Source organism: Aquila chrysaetos, chromosome 2 (genome assembly GCF_900496995.4).
Source record: "Aquila chrysaetos chrysaetos chromosome 2, bAquChr1.4, whole genome shotgun sequence".
In the NCBI taxonomy this organism is placed as follows: Eukaryota; Metazoa; Chordata; class Aves; order Accipitriformes; family Accipitridae; genus Aquila; species Aquila chrysaetos.
In genome coordinates, this window is record NC_044005.1 from 10,395,029 (window position 1) to 10,418,774 (window position 23,746).

Below are 23,746 nucleotides of genomic sequence, written 5' to 3' on the forward strand. Positions count from 1 at the left end.
CAACCTATGGGTCCTGGAGCACGTTGCCGTACAAACGCAGAAATGTCTTTCTCTCTTGATTTAAGAAATGATGCAATCCCTCTCTTTCAGCATAAGACCATGGCTTGCCCAGGAGATAACTGCACAGTGCAGCAGCCCGGAAGGCTGTGGCAGGCAGATGGCAGAGCAGATGGGTTGATGGTTCAGCAGGTGGGGTGTTTGCATGCAGGCAAATGGTGCTCAGCCCAGCAGCGTGATGCCAGGGGCATTCAGGGCACTCATCACTGGAGGGACGCAAGGTGTTCTGAAACAGAGGGGCTGAAGTAGCTGAGTCGGATTAACTTGTTGGATGTGGACCATAGCTGATGGCATGGCTTGGGTAGGAAAACCTGTGGAAAAAAATTGATTTCCTATTTTCAGTTTCTTGAGTTTTTTCCTGAAGAAAAGTTTAAATTCATATAGTACCCATGAAAGAAGCTTGTGACAAGCCCACCTTGAAGCCCTTCACAGGCTGGTATCTGTGAGGTCAGTCCAGCTGGCAGAACTGGCAGAACATACCATAAAGATCTGGTATCTTTATGCCAGATACCCTGGCATAAAGACAGGTTTGGGAGCAGGGGACCCCACAGCACGCCCTGCTGCCACAGCCCACTGCCTCAGCAAGACTGCCTAAAAGCGCCTGCAAACCCTCGTGATGCAGTGGTGGGGTCAAAGATGACCCCAGAGCACGGACAGAAGCAAATGACAGGGAAAGAAAACCAATGATTTTGGATTATTTCCCAAGGGCACTGAGAAAGCAGCCAGCGGGGCCACACACGCACGCGTCCAGCCACAAAACAGTAAAAATCAGCGTGGGTGAGACGACCCCGTGCAGCAAGACCCCGCTCCTTGCCCTCGTGGGCAACGACAGCCTTTCCAGCCCAGGGGAAACACCTTGTAGGTGTTGCATCAGACCCAGGTGCTGCGGAGCTGTATTGGCACGTCAGCAGCGAGACGCGCAGCAGTCCTCACAGCGGTCAGGGTGTCCGGGGTGTTTCTGCTGACCGCTGCCCCAGCCATTCTCAGCTGTGTTTTATTAATTTATTTGCACTCCTTTGTGTTTGGGGCTCGCTGCTGCTTCATGTTCAGTCTCTGCCCTGCTTTGAAAAATGGGGATTGGAGTCAGCAGATCTCCACCCTGCCGTGTGATAGGGAAGCAACGCTTTTGCAATGCTCTCCCGAGTTCTGACACGTGTTGAAAACTGGTCTTCTGCCAGCAGTCCTCTGTGTGGGGAACTGCAGGTAGATTCAGGTGCTGCATGAACACCTCTCCACTATCGCACTGTTATTCCGTGGCTGGGGCTGACAGAAGTCAGGCCGCTGGGCAGCACACACAGAGACAGCCCATGAGCCTGGGCCTGGGGCTTTCATTTGCACCAGAGCAAAGGGAGGGCAAAAGAGGTGTAAGAAGCCGTGAGCATTTTCTCTTTTCCACAAATCCTTCTCTTTTAAATGCCCAGTAAGGGATGGAGAGGGAGGGAAAATCATTATCCTCTAATCCAGAACAGGAGCTGGCTGTCACATCAGGACAAACAGACCATGCTAACTCCTCCACTAACTCTGTTCTTGTGAGGAGACAGAGATGGACTGCGATAAGGTTTTGGCTCTTGGACACACTTGGAACTACGTGCAAGGCTAGCCAGAGCCTGCGAGCTCAGGGGAAGGGAGCTGGGACTTGCTAAATTGGCACTGAAAATTGCAGCAAGGAGCAAAGTCCTTGACCTGGCTGCAATAGCTTTGAGGAGAAGGAGTGAGAATTTCCTGCTCTGCAGAGACTATGCAGAAGGCAATGTCTCTGGCATGCAGGCAGACTCAAATCTGTCAAACTTACTGTTGTTGCACAAAAATGGCACAGCCCAGCCACGTTTGTCAAGACTTACTCTTGTCGTTTATTGCTGCTGCAGTCTGATGGCAGATTAAGGTTCCCATCATGTTAAGTGATATATAGCCACCTACCCGGGTGTGCCTTGGAGGACTTACAAGGTTTATATCAAGCAAGTTGAGCAAAACAGAGGTGGCAGTATAGAGGAAATAATGGAAACAGTTTTACAGAGAAAGAAGGAAGGCTTTTTTGGGCTGCATTTTGGTTTGTTTCATTGTCTAGAAGATCTCCGAAATTCTCAGTCATAACAAATCCCTGTTGCCTGGAGCAAAGCTGTGGATGCAGTTATCCAGCATATGGGTTCGTGCAAAGCGCTCGTGGTGCAGGCACATAGTATGACTGAGCATGAGCACTGCGATCTTGCCGTGTGTTGGATCTCCTGCTGCTCTCCTGCGGAGGGGCAGAGACCTCTGCTTGGAGATCTGAATGCAAAATGTTGTGTAGATTTGTTTTCTAGTCAAGAAAAATGAGGGAGTTCTGCAAAGAGGAGATAAATATTTTAGGCAACCTGCAGCTGCTAAAGTTTTTGTTCCCACTGTCATGCCTCTCGGGTGTTTGGGGGAGAGAAGGGTGCAATATGCAATGCTGCATTTCTTTTTAACTTCTGTCCAGCTCCCCTGAAGTACCCTTCGGTAGCCAGAGAAACACATTGCCAGTGGAGTTATAGCAACGGCAGCACAACACCTACAACTCCCAGCTGGATTTTTATGATGACAGGCAGGAAAAATGGAATGGCATTCACTTCAAGGGTGAAAAAAAAAAGGCAAGTAAGAGTGTGTTCAACCACTCAGAGACATGGACTGACCTTGGGCTGACAGCAGTAAGGATATTCTGTTGACAGGACATGATGTATTCCCATGGAAATGAGATTTACATTGCTTTTGGAAAATACATGGAAGTGGCCCTCCACACAGACACCATAGATAGCTTAATGAGCAAATTTTACATATTTGGACATTGTAGTCACAAAATAAAGTAAGGGAAAATTAATGCTAATTAGCCATCAGTCTTTAAGCAGACCCGAGTGGGTTCAAAGCAAGAACCATCCTGACATACCTTCCTACCTTTTGACAAAGTAAAAATGTATAGAGGCTTGTTTTAAATCTATACTTGGAAAAATCATGATGCAGTATTTTTTTTTTTTAATAGTAGTAGATCAGTCTATTCACTGCTCAGCTGAGTTACAAAAATAGTATTTTTGTAATTAGTGGTTCTTTGCAAACTCATGAAATATATATATATATACACACACAATGCCTATCTGTATAAAAGTAGTATGTGCTTAGATGAGTTTTGCACTGATAGGCCAGTTGGCAAAGAAATTGCTTTTAGTTGTCCATTAGGGCTGGATTCAATAGAAGTGTTGGCTGACTTCACCGCAAGCCTTGGAAACCATCAGAGTATTCAAGGCTTAGGCAGTCAGATGCCTGCTTTAATTTCTATTGACAAAGGAAAAGGAGGGATGAGTAAATGTAAAACATTTCCTTCCAGCGTTGAGCTAAGAGAGGCAGCGTGGTGCAGGGAGGAGGTGGAATCCAGGACATCTGGGTTGTATTTATTGCTGGCTCTGCTGCCAACTTGCTTTGTGACTTTGAGCAAGTCATTTTTTTTGCTTTGCTACCTTACTTTCTGTGAGGCAGAGAGAACTCACCTGCTTTCATATAGTGCTCTGGGCAGGTGCAGGGACTTTCTTGGTGACCATGACCAAATGCTGCAGTTGCCAAGCTGGCATATTCATATGCTCCAAGCAGTGCTGTCTCAGTGATCGATACCCCAGAGGATACAAGGGGTAGCTGTGCCCTTTGAGAGCCCAAAGAGAAAGATGCTCGTTAAGAAGCGCTGTGCCTGCATAAGTACGTATCCATAAGTACTAGTAACCAGTGCCTTCTGCTACTGCAGATCGGAAAGTCATTCAGAGCAGGAGTTGGGTTGGGAACCTCTTTCCCCGATACTTACAATCCCTTATTTCATTTATTACACAACTCGCAGGGAAGAGCAGTTGCTTTTGGGCTAAGTCACAGGGAATGAGGTGGCTATTTCGAAATGGTCTCTGTATGGTGCTTCCAGTACCCAGAGCTCTTTTCAGGCTCTCAACATGGAGGAAAGAAGCCTGGCATCTTTTTTTTTTTTTTCTTTTCTGTAAGATGCACTTTCTGCCAAATGTGAAGAACTGAAAAAGCATGTGAAAGCAAAGAGAGAGTCATATATGGCCTTCTGCATGTCACCAGCAATTGCTCTGTAGTTCAGAAGTGATATTTAGGCTATAGCTGGAAAACTTCTGGCTATATCTTATTTGCCTTTGTTTTTCACTTTATATATAAACACTGACATCATAATGCTACCTGCAGTATACATCAGTTGAATCCATGGCTAATCTACAAAATGCTTGCATTTTTTTCTAAAAGTATTTTCTCTTAGAAGGATGCAGGCATGATTACTCTGTGTGGTGCTGTGTGGTCTGCTGGATTTTATAAGATGGAATCAAAGCTGATCTCAGTCCATGTCACAGTCTGAATTACAAGATGAATGCGATGTAGCATGCCATATATCAGTTTCATTGAGGCCAATGAATATCTTGCTTGAGTAGGCACACAATGAAATCTCAATACTTCAAGATTTGATCCCATGGCACTAAATGACCAGCAAGCAAGATCTGAGTCGTACAGATTTTTATAAGCTTCCGTTTATGGCATTGTCCTGTTTATCCTACTGATGGGTCAAGATGTCTTTCATGAACATCCCTTTGGAAATAACTGGAACACTAGAGCTTGGGCAGACCTACCTCTCCACAAAGCTGTATACGATCTCTAGACTCTCTGCTGAGTGTTGGGATAGATGATGGAAGAACTTGCCATGAACTGTGATAATCATATGCCTTTATGTACGATACAGATCTGTGAATAAAGATGCAATATGTAGTCTAGAGCCAGAGTAATTAATATCAATAGAAAACATTGATGGAAACTGATCTGTATTTATACACTATAAGGCAATATTCTCCTTTATTTTTTTTAACTCATGAAGGAAAGGGGTTATTAAGAATAACAGGGCAACATCAGTATAAATTTTGCCTGACATAATGTAGCTTTGTTGTAAGCTATCCTAGTTTAGGAATCACTTTAGCTGTATTGATTTTCCCTCCTCTGCAGGGTACATAATGTATTCTTCTCACATAACATATTTGGCAACCTGAATCAGTCAACTGAACTGGGATGCAAGACACTTGGGTTCAACCTCTGATTCGGTGGGTGGTGCAGTCACATCGCCTCTCTGTCTTTGCCTCCCACTCTCTCTCTGTCCATCCTCCTCTCCCTTTGGCTCTCCCCGTTAGTTTGACAGAAAGCTCTTTGGGGCCGACATTGTTCTCCATTGTGTATTTGTACAGCATAATGAGGTGTCACTCTTGGGACAGGCTCTTGGAAACTACCAAAGTATAAATTGTAATAGAAATAAATTAAGTGAATACCAGTGTCCTAGGTGTCAAGGCAGAGTGTAAAAATGATCTCGAGTAAAGTGGTCTGAATGTTTTAAAGTGTGATCCAAAGCTTCTTCAGACTTCAGAGGCTTAAATCCATCCCTTAACATGCAGCCAGGACTTCCTGCAATGTAGTCTAGTCCTGCATAGACAACTTTGAGATGTGAAATAAAAGATGTACTTGAATCATCGTGGGTTAAAGCCGGTTATTCCCACAGTTCCCATTTCCTAATGTTTTCCACTCATGATGTTCTTCTCTTTTAATGTTCATAGTAACTTGTGCCAAAAAAGGTGTTTCCTATCATGTTCTCCTCACATTGTGTGTTGTGGTTTTGTTTTTTTTTTTTTTTTATTCCATATTTTTAATCCCCAGAGAGCTAAGGTTAGTCATAAACATGCTTTTGGCTATCAGATTCATGTGTGGTTTGCTATAGCAACAAACAAAAGCATTAGTCAGAAACTGGCATGAAGCTATAAACACATATTTTTTTGTGATATTACCCAGAGTTAGCTTAATTTATGTGGTACACTGTTGCCACAAAAGTGCATCGTAGTTAGACTATTGTGCTTGTTGAATAGGAACTTCATAGAAAACCTGAAGAATATATTACAGAGAAATAAGCAAGTCTGTTAACTGATGTTGTCATCTGAAGATCACAAGCCAAATTCTGCTATTGCACTGGTATAAATCCAGCTGAACTCCTTCAGAATACACATTTAGATCAGAGGACAAAATCTGAATCTATATCTATTGAACAACAGGAAAATTATCATCATGAAAACAAACACTCACTTTGCCTTTGCTGTTTTCACCTCCGTAATTTTACTGCAGCAAAATGATTAGAGGTAAGCATTATCAGATTGCGGTAGATGGTTTAAGTTCAGTGCCAATACACTTGGAAAACATTATCTGCAGCATGGCAGGGAGAGCGAGGCTTAGTTAAAGATAGTCTCTCTCCAGCTGTGCCTGTGCAGCACTGGGAAGGTGCAGTTTGTGCAGAGCTGGTGTCTTTCCAGCCTGTCTGGGGAAGGGGAGGGGTGGCTTGTGCAGCAGGGACTGACTTTCCTGGGGAGTTGGTTGGGTTTGTACAGCATTCACTGAAATCCCAGAGCTAGACAGCTACTGGTCCCTGAGCCAGCTAGTTCGAAGGTTGCTGTGAAGGCTCTACAGAAGCGGTGATTTTTGCCTAGGCAGAGTAGGCACATTTCTGTTAATGCTTTATTCCAACCATTTGTCTTCTCTTCACTGCACCTTTTCAGGAACATGAGCCGTCCTTTTTTTTGACAGCTGCATTTAATAAAAAACACATACATGAAAAATGTGTTTTCCAGTATCCCTGAGCTGGCACTGCTCAGCGAGGAGAACTTAAACTTCCCTAGAAATTGTTCAGACACATTTTCAGATCCCTCTCTTCAGATGTATAGCTGTGAAGTGTTTGTGACCTTCCCTGCTGCAGAGGTGTGCAGAGTAACGTATAAGTCATATACACATGTGCCCAAGTGATAAAAGTAACAAAACCCTCAGAGCCTTCTTATACCTACCAGTCCAGAAGTTTTTAACTGGGCCAGTGGTTCCAGCTGCAGAGGATAATCCCGCAGCAACATGAAGTTTGCACATGTGGGCAGAGGCCTTCTGAGAATGGGCTTTTGAAGTCCAGGGATCAAGAACAAGTCCTAGCACCAAGCATTGGCCAAGCTGTCTTCCAAAACCAGAGTTCTTTTCCCGAACCGAACCTGTAAGCAGAAGAACATGCCTCAGGAGATCCTACACTTTAGCTCTGGCTCTGTTCACTGTGCTTTGCTTAGTGTTGTTGGTTCTGGGTCCTACGTACTTGAGACCCTGGCATCTTTTCAAAACCTTTTGAGATAACCTTAACATGGTAGATTTACCTGGTGTGGAAGTGTAAAAGGGCCTGGTTTTCAGTTAGTAGCTGCTGAAGTAGGACTTACTCTGGCTACACGTGGGTTATCTTTGCCCTTTTCCTATCTGGGCCCAGTTGCATCAAGCTCTGCATTGAAAGATGTCAAACACTTGATTTCTCTGAAAACAGGAGAGCTCTGGCTGTTTGTCTTTTTCAAAGATCAGCCCAGTGCTTTTCTGTTTCCTTTACTCCCTGTTGGTCAAATGGGGACAGACCTTCCCCATAAGAGTGTTCAAAGTGTGATTAAGTAGTGTTCAAAGTATTTGCAATGAAGAAAAACCAGTGTAGTCGCAGAATGCTGTCAAAACTGACCCCAACAGCACTATATAAAGCAAATATTTCAGTCATTGCTAAAATGTTGTTGACATCTCAGTTCATGGAGGACTTTGGGACTGCAGTATTTAAAAATGTCACAGTAAGGTGGTGGTGGAGCTTTTTGTTTGTTGACGGTAAAGTGAAAATTATTCGACCTTGTAAACAGCAGACAGGATAATTTCATGGTAGCAATCGTTCTCCTTTTCTGGCTTTATTGACTGTAAGCTGTGTGTGGTGGTGGGGCAAGGAACGCAAACACACCTTCCTTAGCAGAGAGCAATAGTCTCTCTGCTGCACATGATGAACTGCAGTGCACACACGGAAAGCAGAGTCCTCACTGGGGCCATTGGATGAGGCAGGGTACAAGAGAGCATAAGTAGTAAAACACCATTGGTTTTAAAATACTCTTTGCAAGGATGTGCAGAAGAACCTACAGATGGACTGAGGGGCATCTCCAGGTGCCTCCCATTCTATCCACTTCCACTCAAACTCTCCACAGCTCTGCAAATTGGGTGGTTGTTGCCATTCTGCAAAGTGGGGACAAGCCACTGGATTGTCCTCCTGTTGCACAGATTTAAATTACTCTAAAGAAGCCACCTGAGAGAAGAATCAGATCCACCTACTTGCAGTAGATCTCAAAGACTGTAACTGAAGCCCCGGGGTCTTCCTTTTCCTTATGCTAGCTTTGTAGTGGTACAAGTCTGTTCATTTCAGTAGAGTCCTTGATCTAGCTAAAGGTCAAAATGTAATTTACTCTCCCTTATACATTAGCTTGAATCTAGTGCAGCTGTTCATCGAGAAAAACATTACCATGTGCATTCAAAAAGAATGCATCCTCTTTTAACTGAGTTAAAGAATATTTAACCTGTGTGTGAATAGACCATTATGATAAAGAAACAGTTACTCATCTCCATAAGATATCATTATTTTCTTATTACAGAGATGCTCTGAATGTTTGGAAATGTTATGAATCAGCCTTAGGGTTGATAATCAAATCCAAGAAATAGTCATCTTAGTGCTTTCAAACAACTCCACCCATATCAATTCATTCAGCGGTTACCACATGGACGAACTGCAGTGTAGTTACTTTCTCCCCATTTGAGTGTTTAATCAAAAAGAAATCCAGAACTGCAGTAATGAGTCTTCAAAAAAATGGTTTCTCCCTATCATTTGTGCTAGCCTCTGTGAAACGTAAAACTGAAAAATATTTCCTTAACTAAACTGTGTTTTCCTCTAATCTATTAGGCAAGCATGCTGGTTTGTTATTTTTGGGTGCCTCAGAACTGGCTTGAAGATGCAGAGAGGGAAAATGAGCACTGAATCATTTAAAAACCACATGCAAAGATTCAAATATTCTTTTTTTCAAAAATATAATGCAACAGAAGTTTGTCATCTTCAGTTTTTCCTTCTATAACTTAACATGCACTTAAAATTCCAATGCTTTTCAGTCTTACATATCTAATTATTTCTAATTTCAAACAGTAAAGATTAAGTTCACAGATTTCATTTGTAAAAGAAGATAGTTATCAAATGGCAAGTTTAGAAAATGCTGGGATGAGGTATACATCTGCTAGGGAAAGACATTCAAAAAAGGTGAGACCAATGAACTGGAATAAGGAGACATCATTTTTGAAAAGAATTTGGTAGGTCATCTGTTGAATTCTTTAGAAACCTGACTTTTTTTGGACTGAAAACCAAGTTTATAGTCCATTTATTCAGATTTGAAGTACATTGATATGAACAGAACTGTACTAATTAAATTATTTATCTGACTCAGTGGATTAATTTATCTGTAAATGAGCTTTTATGCTTTTGTAAACTCAGTCTGCATCCAGAAATTCTCTCTAATTTTAAAGGGACTCTCTTATACCACACAAAAAAAAAGAGAAAATGAGCTGTGCCAAATACTATTTTGCTACCACCACTGTTTATTGACAGAAAATATTTTTATCTTAACAAAGTGAGGGAACTGGTAACTTTATCTTTGACATAAAATATTTTCCCATAATAATTTTCTGTCACCTTTTTCCCATATCTCTTGTATTACATATACATAAAGGAATTTAAAAGCTTAAAAGATATTTTCTTCTATGGTGATTTACATCCAAACAAGTTGCCCAGGGAATTTTCTCTCAAACTGAAAACCTGTTTCCAAGGGCAGATGTTTATATAAAAGCCCCCATAAAAGGTTGTGGAAAAAATACAAGGTTTTTGCTGCATTCCTCTTTTCAGAGGTGCTATGCCCAGTATACCAGAGAGATGGCCAAAGTAACATCACTCCATTAATATTGCTGCATCTGGGCACTTAATTTTGCACTAAATTTTATCAATGGAGTAAAGAGAAATGAAAGTCTTCCCAGACCATAAGGATCTTTAATGTGAACTCTCTCTCTCTCTCTATGTACATATGTATATGTTTGTATTTATATATAAATACAAAAATTTTTACTGCGCATTGATTCTGATGGGGATATTTTTAAGCGGTGGTTTTGAAGAGCAGTTTGGGCTGAAAAGTCTGTTTGTGATTTGGAGTGGTAAGTGCCATTTATATAAAGCCTGTATCAGTTGCTTTGGGCTTTTTGTATAATGTTAGTAGATCCTCTATTCTTATCTATTCTTAGGGGACAAATGCGCTCTCTACTAAAAGCACCAAGAATTAGCATCTTCCTTTAATGTGTCAGAGAAAGGACGAAGAGTAGTCAACTTCCCTTGCTACCTCTCCGGGTCAGTACTGGGCTCCCTTAAGAGACAGCTTGGGGTTACGGCCACTGCTTCTCAAGCAATACAGACTCTGCGGCCAGCGAAACTGAGTTTCCAGGGCTGCCAATCAAGCTTACATGGGCAGAACGATCATTTTTAATAAATGTATTCATTTGATTCATTTCTAAATCTGAGCAGGGCTGTGCTTTGGCAGTGGAACAAACAATCTGCTCTGGGAGAAGCCTGGATTCTTGGGGGGGTGAATCAGCGAGGAGAAGGAATGTGGGAAAGTTAATTTTCATGAGCTTTATGGGCCTTATCTGCAATAGGCACCCACCTGCCTCTGCTTCTAGGCAAGTCATGATAAGAGCTGAGTTCACAGCTATCTAACAGGGAGGATAGTAGGAATCAACTGCCCCTGGCTCTGAGAGGAAGGCAGCTTTGCATTCGCTTTCCAAGTCTAGTTTGTTATGTAGGTGAAGGGATTTCTTTCAGAGGGAAAAAAAGCTGCAACATGCCTAATCAATGTATTGGATAGCCAAATAACTGCAGAGTAGTTTCTACTGGGGTTTCTGAAGCTGGTAAGCAAGCGAGAGCACTTCACTTGCAACATGCCCCTGAAGCCCTTCTTGAAATCCAGACTATCCAGATGGACAGTGACACCCTAGGACATTTCAGCTGGGTATCCATGCAACTATTTACAGCACTGGTAGAGACTCAATTGTAAGTAAAAACAGTGTATCTCAGGAGATAAAACTGTTGAGAGTCCCAGGAGATAAAACTGTTGAGGACCACAGTAGATTAGACCAGTCTTTATGGCTTTATTTGGCTATGAATCTTTAAATCACTTTTGCCCCATCCAAAAGGGTGGTAAGCAATTTTTGTTCAGACTGGGAGCTAGGACATACATAACAACAATTGCTAAAAAGTGGTTCCCTTCCTTTACTGACTTTGTGAGAATAGAGGATCTGCAGTCCTGGAAAAATCGTAATTGATAATTATCGGAGAGGGTCCTAATGTCACATCATCATCACAATATTATACACCAGAACACCATGGGAATTTATGCAGGAAGTAAAACACACATTGAAAACCCATTCTGTCACGTAAAACTTAAGAGAGGAAAATTCCTGCCTAAGACAAGCAAACACACAGACACAGGGCAGGACATTACACCTACCCTCCAGGCAATTGATAATGCAGAACTTGTGCTTCTGAGAGAGAACCATTCAGTAGGGGAAACAGCACTGAACTTCTGGTTGTCTGGTGGGTGCCATGAGCATTTCTCCAGCTGCCTTTTTCACCCTGCCACTTGCAGCTGTATTTTAACTAGCGAGAGCGGGGAGGGACCAGGAGAGAGAAATTCAGGTGTCAGCCACTGCCGCCTGCTTTTGCTGTCTCTTTTGGACATCATTCTAATCATGTTCTCACAACAAACTTTGGTTGAGAGCTTATTTTCAAACACTGTGTTACTCCTATGAAACATTATTCTTTTTTAGCAACAGGTGAAATATTGGACTAATAAAATATTTTAGTAAATATTTTATTCTTGTACCAGAAGAGTTATGTGGATCTGGCCAAACTACATTTCCTATATAGCTAAGTAACCGAAAAATGGTGATAGCTGGATGAAACTCATTAACCCAGGGTCTGGGAAATTTCAATTTGACTATTGCAAAAAAAATAGTCCCCTGTGCTTTTCATGTTTAAATATGACTCAAGCTGAGAAAGTCTGTGCAGAGCCCCACCAGAGTGATTTATGCTCATGCTCTGAAAGGTCCTATGGATTCTATTAAGTTTATCTTTACCATCAGAGGAAAGATGGACCGCTGTAAGAATAAAGAGCTCCTTTCTGATCAGTCTCACTAAAGGTTTTGCTCCTATTGTGAAGTGTGAGCAGGCATGCTTTTAATGGTTTTAAATCTGTGGGCAGAGCTTATCAATAAATACACACTCACAGGAAAGCCATTCACTCTCGTTTGCATCTGGGGGCTGTTAGTTTCTCTTTTTATGGTAGTGTTTATATCTGTTCTTAGTTGCCAGCGCTCTTCCACATCCTCCTTGATATTAGTCAACCTGTAGAAAATGCTCTATAAAATCCTATAGAGCTCAGTATGGTCTGCAAGAAACCTAAATTCCCTAGACATTTCTCTACTTGGATGTACTTTGCAGAGCAGAGTACCGTTCCTTTTGATAAAGGTAGGAGCTAACTTCACAAACAGGTCTCCGGCCAGGCAAGGAGACCGATGATTGTAACTTACGTATATTTTCTCTTTTCGGGAGGTTTTGAGATGAGATGATTTGAAGGCTTTTAATGAGTACTCTAACTGCCAACAAGGGCAGCTTAACATACCAAGGCATTGAATCAAAACATCTTGTTCGTGCCTTGAATGGAAGGAAACTATTCACGCATTGGTTATTTGGGAGTAGCTGCTCCTTGAGCTCTGCTGTGCTACAAGCCCCTGCTTTTGGCTCCGGAGTCTGAGCTACATTCATGGCAGTACAAGTATGCAGCTCAGTGACAGAGTGCAGCCAGGGGGCATTGCCAAACCAAGTGCAAAACAAAGGCGGGAGTACAGCTTAAACGCAGGCCTAGCTGGTTCTGATAGCATCCTGCAGATAACAAGGCCTGTTAAACCCCTTTAGCAGCAAAATCTTTCTCTTCATGCCACAGACTAGTCCTTTGCCTTCATCTCAGAGAAACAGTTAGGGAGACCAGAATTTCGGGGCTTGTTGGGGAGGGTCCTACTCCCAGCACAGGGCAGAGTGTAAACGCTAAAGGCGAGGTGCTATTCCTCACTTTATCACTTTTTTTCTGAGGCAGAAAGGCTACTTTTTCTGCTGTGGCAACCGTTCATTTCAGAGCTGACAAGCTGGTTCGTCTACGTGGAGCTACTGGGTGCCCCCGCTGTCCCGCTGGCAGTGGTTCAAGTGAAGTAACTTTACATTCCTGAGATGGAGGGCTGGGAGAGACAGCCTTCTCTGTGACATCGCGCCCGCATCTCCCCACTGCCACGTACCCTGCGCGGATAGAGTGACAGCCACAGCATTCCCGCTGCGGTCCTGCCGTGCCCCAGAGCCCTGCCCAGCAGTTGTTGTAACTCAGTCCGTGGGATCTTGCAGGACAATGGAATGAATCCAGGTCTCTGGAATGTGCTAGGAAATCTCTGTAGAAGATAAACCTCTTGATTTTTTGCTGATGGTTTTCCCCAGCATTGTTGGAGCTGCTTACTGGGAATGCCATGGGTGTGCTCATGGTCAAGCCTACACAGACTGTGCAAGAGCCTGTGCCATGAGCTGTGCTTTAAACCTCGTGGCAGCTTCCTCAAGGAACACAGCGCATGCATGAAAGAGTGTATTTGCAGACACTTTCAGATTCTTATTTTGCCAACTGATGCTCGCAGGATCGTTTTCCTCCAGCATTGCTTGCTTGGAAGGACGTGACTCCTCCACCAAACTGCCCAGGAGGATTTGGGTGGTGAGGACGATTGCTCAGAACTGCCACAGCCAAGCCCCTCACCCTGCCACACTCGTGTGTTCCTAGTTGTTCTTGTTCACGGTCTTTGCACTTGGTTACCTGGCATTTACACTTGAGGAAATTCACAGCGGAACCCAAGGTGCGGTGTTAGAGCAGATGCTCTTTGCTGTGTAGCCTCCAGACAGCAGTCCTGGACAACAAATCTGCCATGGTTTGTTTCTTTTTAACAATAGACCTTGAAGCATTACAGTATTGCTAGGCTTTTAGTCCTCTTTAATGTAGCATCAGGTCACCACTTCCATTTGTAACTCGAGCCGAGGAAAAAAAACACTGGGGGAAACAAAGAGAAACAGTGAAATATTTCAGGCCACTGCTGATACTGAGTAGCTATTTTTGTGCTTGTACATATCATTTGCACAACATTTTTAGCGGGATCGGCAAATTCTGTCCTGTCAAGCTAACTGATGCAGTTAACAGCACACAAACATCTCCTTGTGGATTCGGAGATCTTTAGCACAGCTGATTTTGGAAACTGGTGAAAATAGTTCTGTTAAGTGCCAAAAATTCATGTTCGTATTCAGAAAATGGTAGCTGTGATGGAAAAGGTGGTCCTTTTGCTGTCATTGTAACTTTGTCTGTAAGGGCTTTTAAAAAAAATCTGATTTAGGTCATTTTTCAGTCATGGGACCTTTAAGAAAACCAAACCAAGAACGCAATAGCTTATATGCTTGATGACACTGCCTAACTGAAGTGATGTTTTAATTAGCTGGTTGATCTACATTTATTCATCAGTCACCAGTCTTCTGGGATATCCTGGGAAACCCAAAGAACCCATTGCAAGGTGCATTAATTTAATAACTCATCAAAATAATAGACAGTGGATTGGGATGGGTATAAAAAAGACGCAGACATGGAAACTGAAGCACTGAGGTTGCCAAAGAAAAAGTACAGTGTTTGAATTGCTGCCTTTGCCCATAACCTCAAAGCGAAAAATTTCTCTTAGTAAACTAAAGTCAGGTGAACTTACCTATCTGAAAAAGTGCTCTTGAGAGGCCAAGATGAATGCCAAGCATATGCATAGCGTTCCTATTATCAAGTGCTTTCCTGAACTGGGACCCACAATTTTAAATATTCTAACTATTCTAAATATTCCCTATTTCAAATATAAGAAGTGAATCAGAAGGGGCTGCGGGGCTTCGCAGCAGCACTGCTCAGGAGGCTGTGAGAGCTCTGAGGGAAGAAAAGGAATCCCAGTAACTGCAATACCTGCAAGAGAGGGAGAACAAGCTCTGGGAAAAATACCAGGCACACTACCCGTTTTGAGAAAGGGATTTAATTTAAAAAGTAGGAGGAATTCTGGGACAGTGCATTAGCAGTGACTAGCCATGCACGCATGAGAAGTAACAGACCCGTGACAGGGTGCCAGAGGGCACAGGGACAGACAGATCAGCAGGTAGAGGGACTGAGGGGTGCAGGAACAAACGTCTGATACAGAACCCAGCCAAAGCTGTCCATGACAGCAGCGATGCACAACCTTATTTGCAACAAGGCATAAGCATGAGGGAGCACTGTGAAAACTGCTGACCTACATGTATGAATTCTTTGCTGGGTCAAACACAGTGCCAACAATGACAATGATACTAAATTATTATTGTTATTGTTTGTCTTGCAACTATTCACTCCTTCTCCTTATTAATAATACAAATCAGGTTATGTGCCCAGAGTGTGCTTTGCGCTGTCAGACAAGACCTGATCTAATGGTGGCCCAGCCTTGCGCACACGTCAAGGCACGAGTCTTCTAACTGGCTATGGGCTCAAAGCTATTATTTCCACAATGCTGCACAAACAGGACTGCTTGTTTCTTACCATAGCTAAGAAATGGTAACTAGCAAAGATCAAAATCCTAGTACAGAAAAGGCACAGGTTGTGACCTTCATATATTAACAAATAATAATAAATGAGTGAGCAAAGCATGCACGTTTTCACCTGTGGACAGATGTTTACCACAGATCAGGTTTCTGTCTCTTAAGAGAAACTAGTTGTTGAAGTGAAGTTAGATAATTCATACCAGTCAGTACATGGCAAGAAGGAACCTCTTCTCCTGGTGAAGATTTTACTTGAGAATGAGCAATATTTAACCTGCATCTTTGTAAGAAATATGTGCATTGCAACCATTGCTACTCTTGTCAGTTTTAACTGATCTACATTAAAATCCCAGGGAAAACAACACAACAACGGCATTTTAGTTCTCTCTGACAAAACAGAACAAAATTAAATAAAATAGAACAGAACAAAGCCACTTTTAGCAGGAAAGATAATGCCTAAGAACTTGATGCAAGGAAAAGTTATATGCTTAAAGATAAGAGCAGATTACTTAAATTCACTACATCCATATGCAAACATAACTTTACTATAAAATCTTAAAAAGCAGAAAGCCCAAATCTAAGAATTGCAGAGAAAGTGATATAATTTGTAAGCAAGGAAGCTAGGATGATCAGCAAAGGATGTTATTGTTTCTTTTTTAACAGCATCTCTGGAATTCTCATTTGCTGTTTTATTTGATTTTAAAGTGTACAGATTATGGTAATTTTATATGCCAGTGTCCCAATTAAAGTTAGGTTTCTCTTCAGTTTATACAACAAATTAAAGCACAATTGACTTGAATTCAATGACACTGTCACACTTGAAATTGATTATAATGTCTCAAATGTGTTTTTGGAGACTGTTACCCACCAAATGTGAATACTGAAAAAATAACCTGGTTTTATGTTTTTGTGGTTTTACCCAAAGCAGTCCAGCTGAGTTGTTAGATTAAAGAGAAAATATATTTTTTTTAAATTGCATTTAAAAAAGCAAATACACTTTTCAGTCATATGATATGAAAGTGTTCCAGACTATATAACTCCTACTGCGTACTTTCAAAAAATTCCCTTGTTCTGAAGTCAGTTCAGTGGCTATTAGAAGTAGTCACTGATGTAAATTCCATCTTGTTTATGAAAACATTTTGAACAAAGCATTGATTGTCCAGGGTTTATAAAAAAAGTTAAAACCTATAAAATGTTGGCATCACTGCTATTTGGGGCATGAGAATGACATGCATATAAATCATAGTTTATTGGCACAGTCTTTTATACACAGAAAGAAGGCTTTGCTGAAAATGGAAATCATCAATGTACTGCAATTCCCCTCTTATAGATTTGCTTTTAAAGTACTCTGAATCGGGAAAAAATCTGAAGCAAATCTTAGTCTACAGTAGGAATCAGGGGCACAAGAAGGCTTTTATGACATGGGTTAGCTATGGTAGAGGGGCAAAGTAGGCAGAGTTTGGGGAAATCAGGGTGGACGGAAAGGTGTCGGTGTGGAGCTTTGGGAGGGAAGGTCATTTGTGTAGCTGATGTCCCTTCATGCAATCTCAGCCACATCTCTATTAGCCCTGGGAACAGTAATCTGTTGCTCCATTTTGTAGGAAAGAGTCCAACTATCACTATTTAGGAGAGGTAACAGTTTACTAAAGGCTTTCACAGGAGGACTCTGTCCCTTCCTACCCATCATGAGGTGGGTGAAAGAGGCCTTTTATGCTGACAGTTTTTCCTTTTAACAGCAGGGGATTTTTCTGGTGACATTTTGGCAAACCTTGATCCGCAGCCCCTCTAGCAAGGACAAGGAGAGCAATTGCCTGCCAATACTTGGCCAAGGATGTGAAGCCACCCTTGTGCCTCATACACCACTGCTTTGCTTGATCAACAGCTGGTGAAAAAAATGAAACTTCTCTCCTGGTCCAGGCCCAGATGAGGTGTCATCCAGGCCAGGTCTCTCTCTCTACGTCCATGCTGAACAAGAATTGGCAGTGTCACTTGTTGCTTTAAAATGGCATCCTGATGGGAAATAGGTGTTCAGGTCTCACTGCAGGAAGCGATCTAATTCTCTTGGATTTTGTGAGTAGCCTGGTCTTAGCAACGGGAAGATTTTTGAAGGTATTGGTCACCTAACCATTCAAAGAATCCTTTGTTTAAAACATCTGGGTTTAAAAGTTTCACCTCTGTTAAAACCTGTAGGATAGCTTCAGTACCCTAGACTCAAAGGATATGCCCCACTGGATGGTGAAAAATCAACAGCACAGACTATACAGGACCATTCAAGTCCTGAGAACGGAGCACCCCATACTTGCATTGCTTCTGTTCTAGACAACTAAAATGTCAGTGAAGTTACACCAGACTAAAACAAGAGAAACAGCAGTGAACCAGCCCAAGAATTCTCCCAGATAATTCTTTCCTTTTTCTTTTCCAGTAGTAAAATTATTGGCAGCCACTAGGGATCAATGCTGTCATTAGCCTTGAAGTGCTGCACTGAAGAGCAAATGCTCTAGCGATCCAAGCAATATTCTGTTAAGTCATTCTACTGGACTGCAGGGCTTGTGGGTGGGATTCTCCCAAGTGAAAAACACAGCAATGCCACAAGACTAAGTCCTTACTATTTCTTGGAAATTTAGTAACAGCTATAAAATTCACTGTTGGCACCTGAATTTTTAGAAGCACTAAGCAAATTAAACAATCCAGCCTTAGTCCTGCAGCTCTTCTCCTCATATGATGCTTATTAAAATATATGTGGTAAAGAGCTTCATGAATGGATTCCAGAATTTTCAAGCAGAAATGCCTAAAATCAGATTCATAAATCCAGATCTAAATTTTTTAACAAGGTTATGCTCATTTCATAATTTTCTTGAGCTTCTGAAAATTGCATATGCTAGAGTTTTTTTAAAATAGTCAAGCCAATTTATGCAGGTCTTTAGTCTGAATTAGGGTCTGCATTAAGACCATTTTCTAGAATTGTCCATCGTAGGCATTGGGACTAGTCCTGTGAAGGCTAAAGGAGGCATGGTCTGGCAGCCCTGATGTGTTCTGAGTTGATCCTAGTTCTCTAGAGCTAAAATACCACAGGAGAGCTGATTAAGATGATGTACATATGACTAATGAGGATGCCTTCTAGTCTATCAAGTTTGGAAACTTGGCCCACAGACTGACATGGGATATTCCCACTGGAAGTACACTACTTCCATTCATCTTAACGAAGTGGTCCATCACTGATCACGTGGCATAACTCTTTCAAAACCCTGCCTGTACTAAATAATTTCATCTTCAAAAAAGTCAACGAAAAAATAAACGTAAGAGATCAGAAAACTATGAAGAAAGGCTAGCAAAATCACAGCTATTTTAACAAGAGCTTGGTAACTTGTGTAAGTTAGAGAGATTTCATACATGCATCAGTCGTGCCAGCTTGCCTGCACACGCAGCATATAATATCCACATCCAGAAATGTTGTGTTCCATCCCAAGGATTCTTCATTTAATGTCGACAATGAATGAGTTGCACAGTTCTGCTTGCGTTTGTCTTCTCTAGTGTTCAAGCATATTTTTAAGCCAGAGGATCTGTTTAGCAGAGCCAAAACTATGTATACTAGTGGCAGTTGCAGAACTGGCTGTGGGAGAGCTAGACAGCCTGATGGCTTGAAAAAAATGGAGCATGGAGACAGGAAAGAGACAGAGTTACCAGGACAAGGACTTGGGCATGTATTAGAATAGCCTGTGTATCAGGGAATGTGTAATTCAGCCACACTGTCCTCTACTGGATAAGCCTGGTTCTCTGAAAATGATGATGTATTCATGCTGTTTTCATTCTTTGGTGCCCAATTTAAGGCATTCCAGGAGAATCATACCTTCAAACAGCCCATCTCCTTCACCTCATCTCTCTCTGCCCTCAATACTATTAAAAAACCAAGAAAACAGTGTTTTTATGACTATCAAACGTTCATGATGTTTACTCTCTGGCTCTTGTCTTAAGACCTCTGTCAGAAGCAAGGAAGAGTTTCAAGATGGGGAATTTCAATCAATTTAATTTATTGCCAATCAGTGAACTTCTAATTACTGATTCTGATATTTTTAAAAAAATGAAACCACTCAGGGAAAACGCCTCAGTTCCCCTCCATACACCTCCCCTCTTTCTGGTCTCCAACCCCCTCACTGTGGGCTACACTCAGTCCCTTTGGGGAGGTAAGGGTTGGTGCAGGAGCTGGGGTGGTCAGCAGATGGTGGCTGCTTTTATTTTTCCACTCCTTGCTTCATGCTCAGTTGCCCCAGGGCAAGTTCCTCCACCAGCCGCCGACTCATCAGAGTCCAGCCTCCTCCTCTGCCCTTGCTCAGGCAGCTTTTCTTCCTCCAGCCCCTGCTTGAGATCCTATGTTGCTCCAGCATTTCTCCTGCTCTGACATCTCTCCTCTCTCCTCCTGCTCTGGTGTGGTCTTCTCTGTCTTTCTCCTCCTCCTGTAGTGGTGTTGTTTCTTTTTCTCAGTGTTTACCACTCTTTCTTAAACACGTTTTCACAGAGGTGCCAGAAACTCCGCCGATGGGTTCAGCATTGCAGGTGGAGCTGGGTGCAAGTGGCTGCGTCCAGCACAGGGTGGTTCATGGCCTCCTCCCACAGAGACCACCCCACAGCCGCACCGCTGCCAAAACCCTGACAATCCTGCCCGATACACACCTCAAGCCCCGCTTGGTAATCAAAAAAAAAACCCAACAAACCGACCCCCACAAACCAACTCTGGCTAACTTCTAGTTGTACATTTTCTCCAATCTGGGGATTTTTTCCTTCACAAAAGCCTTTACATTTCTGGATATGAGTATTTCTGGTATCTTTGGAAAGATTGGCCTGACGAGATCCCAGATAAGGAATCTAAATGAAAGCAAGCCTTTCTACAGCCAGCCCGTGCACGTCCCCCAGGCGTGCTGCTCTGGAGGGCTTCAGCTTGCAAGCTGACTGCTCTGTGCTCTGCGTGGCTCCCACAGACACCAACAACCTGTGTGCTGCTTTCAGGTTCTGGACGACAGCTGAGACCGGCCGAGCCTCCGGGAGATGCTGATGCTGATGTGGATGCAGAGGACGAAGATTCTGTGAGTTTTTTTAGAGTGGGATTTTTTTTGGAACGGGGTTTTGGCAGTTACCTTGTTAAAATGGGATCCTAAATATTTCGTTTACAGCTGGGTCTTGCTGGCAATTTTTTTCCCCATCAAAAATGTTGTATTTTTGCTTGGGATTCTCCTGCCAGCTGAAAAGCTGGTATGATGCTTCAATATAAAGTGATCTGCTCTTTGCCATGATTCACCAGCGTAAGTTTAATACCAAGACTTAACAAACTATTACATGGCTGTTGACTACAGTAACTTTTCCTTAAAGCTTTAGCCAGTTTAGGTTCCCTATCATTTGACTCCAGAAGGAAGCATGCCAAGCACTTGTCAGCAGAAATTCCTGCTGGGACTCTTCCATGGTTTGCTTGGTTATAGAGGGCAATAAAGTTTGAAGCCTCAGGATGCAAAGGTTAAGTGTGCAAATAAAGCAGGGGAGGGAATTTTTATTGCCTTTTTCAATTATTACTAATTGATCTGTCAGTATTCTCAGTCTGTTTAGCCCATAGATGCATACAATACATATAAAGAAAACCAAAATCAGCATACCATTGGTTTTGTCTCTCAGGAGTCTGTCCCTTGTATTCTTGAGGAATATCCTTAAATGAGAATTGCATTTGTTCTTGACCTAAGGAAAGAGTTATTGGTTATTCTACTTCCACCATTACTAATGAAAGATTTGTACACAGAAGTTTATGCCTAAGTAGAAAAACTCTCCTAAAAAAAAAAATGCGTCATTGTTTAATGGTGGATGTTCCTTTCCACCACTCATTTCTTTTCCACAGGTTAATGAAGTGGCAGTAGAAGACATCCGTCCAAGGCCACAAGGATCCTCTCCAGTTTATGAATATTCCATAGAAGAAGAATATTTAAAGGCAAGACACTGAGTTTTCATCACTGAGTTTTGATGCAGGCATGGCTTTACCAAGTTCATTCAAGAAGCTTTAGCTCCTACAACTAGCCGAGACTCATATGTCACGTAACAGGATGTTGTTGCAGCAATATTGTCTTCCCGTCCCCACCAAAATCAAGGCCATATTCACTGATGGTTTTATATTGTACTGGACTTGTTGTTGGCCGTGTTCTTGTTTCTTCGCAAAAAATGCATTTGACTTCATTCCTTAAAGGACCTGGGGCAGAGAGTGTCAAGAAATCACAATGATCTTCTATTAGAATATTTAGCTGGCTTGAATCTAACTAATATATATTTCAAAATTGCCTGTGCATCTTGGTTATTCAAAGGTAAAGATTTAATTAGTACAGTCATGTTAAGATAATCAGGGAATAGTTTGAAATTCATGCTGAAGTCAAATAAATGAAAAAAGGGTACATTCACAAAGATGAAAGCATGAGAAATGTGCTGCATAAGTAACACAGAAAAGCTCCCAATGTCTTAATACAATTGGTCTCTGGAATTCATTTCATGCAAATTTTGGTACAATGCAGGGAGGCCTTCGCATCTAATTTACTACTGGGAATAATATAGTTAAATCATTCACATTGTACATTGCACTTGTAGATCCCAATTTTGCTCTGTTGCCATTAAAGACAGTCTCAGTTCTTAGTCTAAACCAGGCATTTTAACTGGTGTAGGACTTCTGTTGTACTTTACAACAGCACGACTTCTGAACACTAAATAATTGCAAATTATTTTTCAGCTTCAAGAAGAAAACAAAAAACATTCTACAGACAGATCAAAACAGAGTCATCCACAGGTCAGTCTAAAAGCACTCAGTAATTTTAGGCATGTGGTTTGCAAAATAGTAAAGTTTGTAACAACACACAGACATGGATGGGTGGACAGAGGGAAGGACAAATAGACAGTCACTTTAGACTTCTTTTGACCAGAAACTTCACAAATTACCTAGCTGTGGCACAGCCATGAACACTTACCTGTCCTATTTGGGGTCCTTCCATATTTTTTTTAGCATTCTTTAGCCTTCTCCAGTTTGAGTACAGTACAGCATTAGCTCTTTGACTTTTCCAGACCATTGACTCTAATTCAGGTGCTTAACATCTTCACAGAAAATACAATCTTCCAGCCCTAAAAGTTTCCATATGTGTCATGTTTTAAAATTACAACCTATTTTCTCTATGGCCCTGATCCAGCATAACCCTAATGCATGTGCTTAATTCTTATTTAGAGCAGAATCAAACCCCCACTGAACAAGTACATTCTCTATTTTAGATAATCTTTCTTGAGCTACTGAAAATATACCTGAGGAGACTCAACTTTTTATTGTAGAACAATGTAGAACACTTTGATACAATTGAATAAAAATTGTAAATTCACACTTTTTTCTATACCTAGGAGATAATGGAAGTGACCCTGAAAACAGAAGTGGAAGCTGGTGCTAGTGGTTTTAGTGTGACGGGTGGAGGAAATGAAGGAATATTTATTAAAAAAGTACTTAAGGAATCTCCTGCTTCAAAAATATTTAGTCTGAGAGAAGGTACAGTCTGATTTTCTGTTGTTTTGTTGTTTGGAGTTTTTTTAAAATATATCATAAAACAATCAGGTATGTAGCTGTGTGTGCATATAGATACCTACCTGATCCGTCATCTCTTTAGGTAATAGAAATAGTAGATCCCAAACCAACTAATATTATGTGTAAGCTTAACCTTTCCATATTAATAATTTCAAAGATCAGTTTCTTTAAAAATAACAAAATTTGATTTTTTTTAATACCATAAAAAAAGTTTCTAATTTTCACTGCAACAGTGAAAAAGATACATAGAAAGTAGTGTATACACAACTAAAATGAAAAAAACCCAAAACCCAACTCATAACTTTCATGAAGAACCTGCCTTTGATTCTTTCACAAAAGAGTATGTTGCAAAACTACAATAAATAATGATTTAAACAAGAACAAAAGTCCAGAGTCTAAATACTGAAAAATATAAGAAAAAACCTTTGTTACTGTCAGGGTGGTCAGACACTGCAACAGGTTTTCCAGAGAGCTTGTGGAGTCACCATCCTTGGAGATATTCAAAACCTGAC

At 41.7% G+C, this 23,746-nt stretch overlaps 1 protein-coding gene across 1 annotated transcript in view; it reads left to right on the forward strand.

Annotated features, from left to right (window-relative positions):
• Positions 1 to 23,746, forward strand: part of LOC115350204 (protein AHNAK2-like) — a 78,865-nt gene that overhangs the window by 29,040 nt on the left and 26,079 nt on the right. The window contains 4 exon segments of the mRNA XM_041129285.1: positions 20,657 to 20,733; positions 21,531 to 21,620; positions 22,404 to 22,460; positions 23,057 to 23,198. Coding sequence (XP_040985219.1) covers positions 20,657 to 20,733; positions 21,531 to 21,620; positions 22,404 to 22,460; positions 23,057 to 23,198 — 366 coding nt within the window.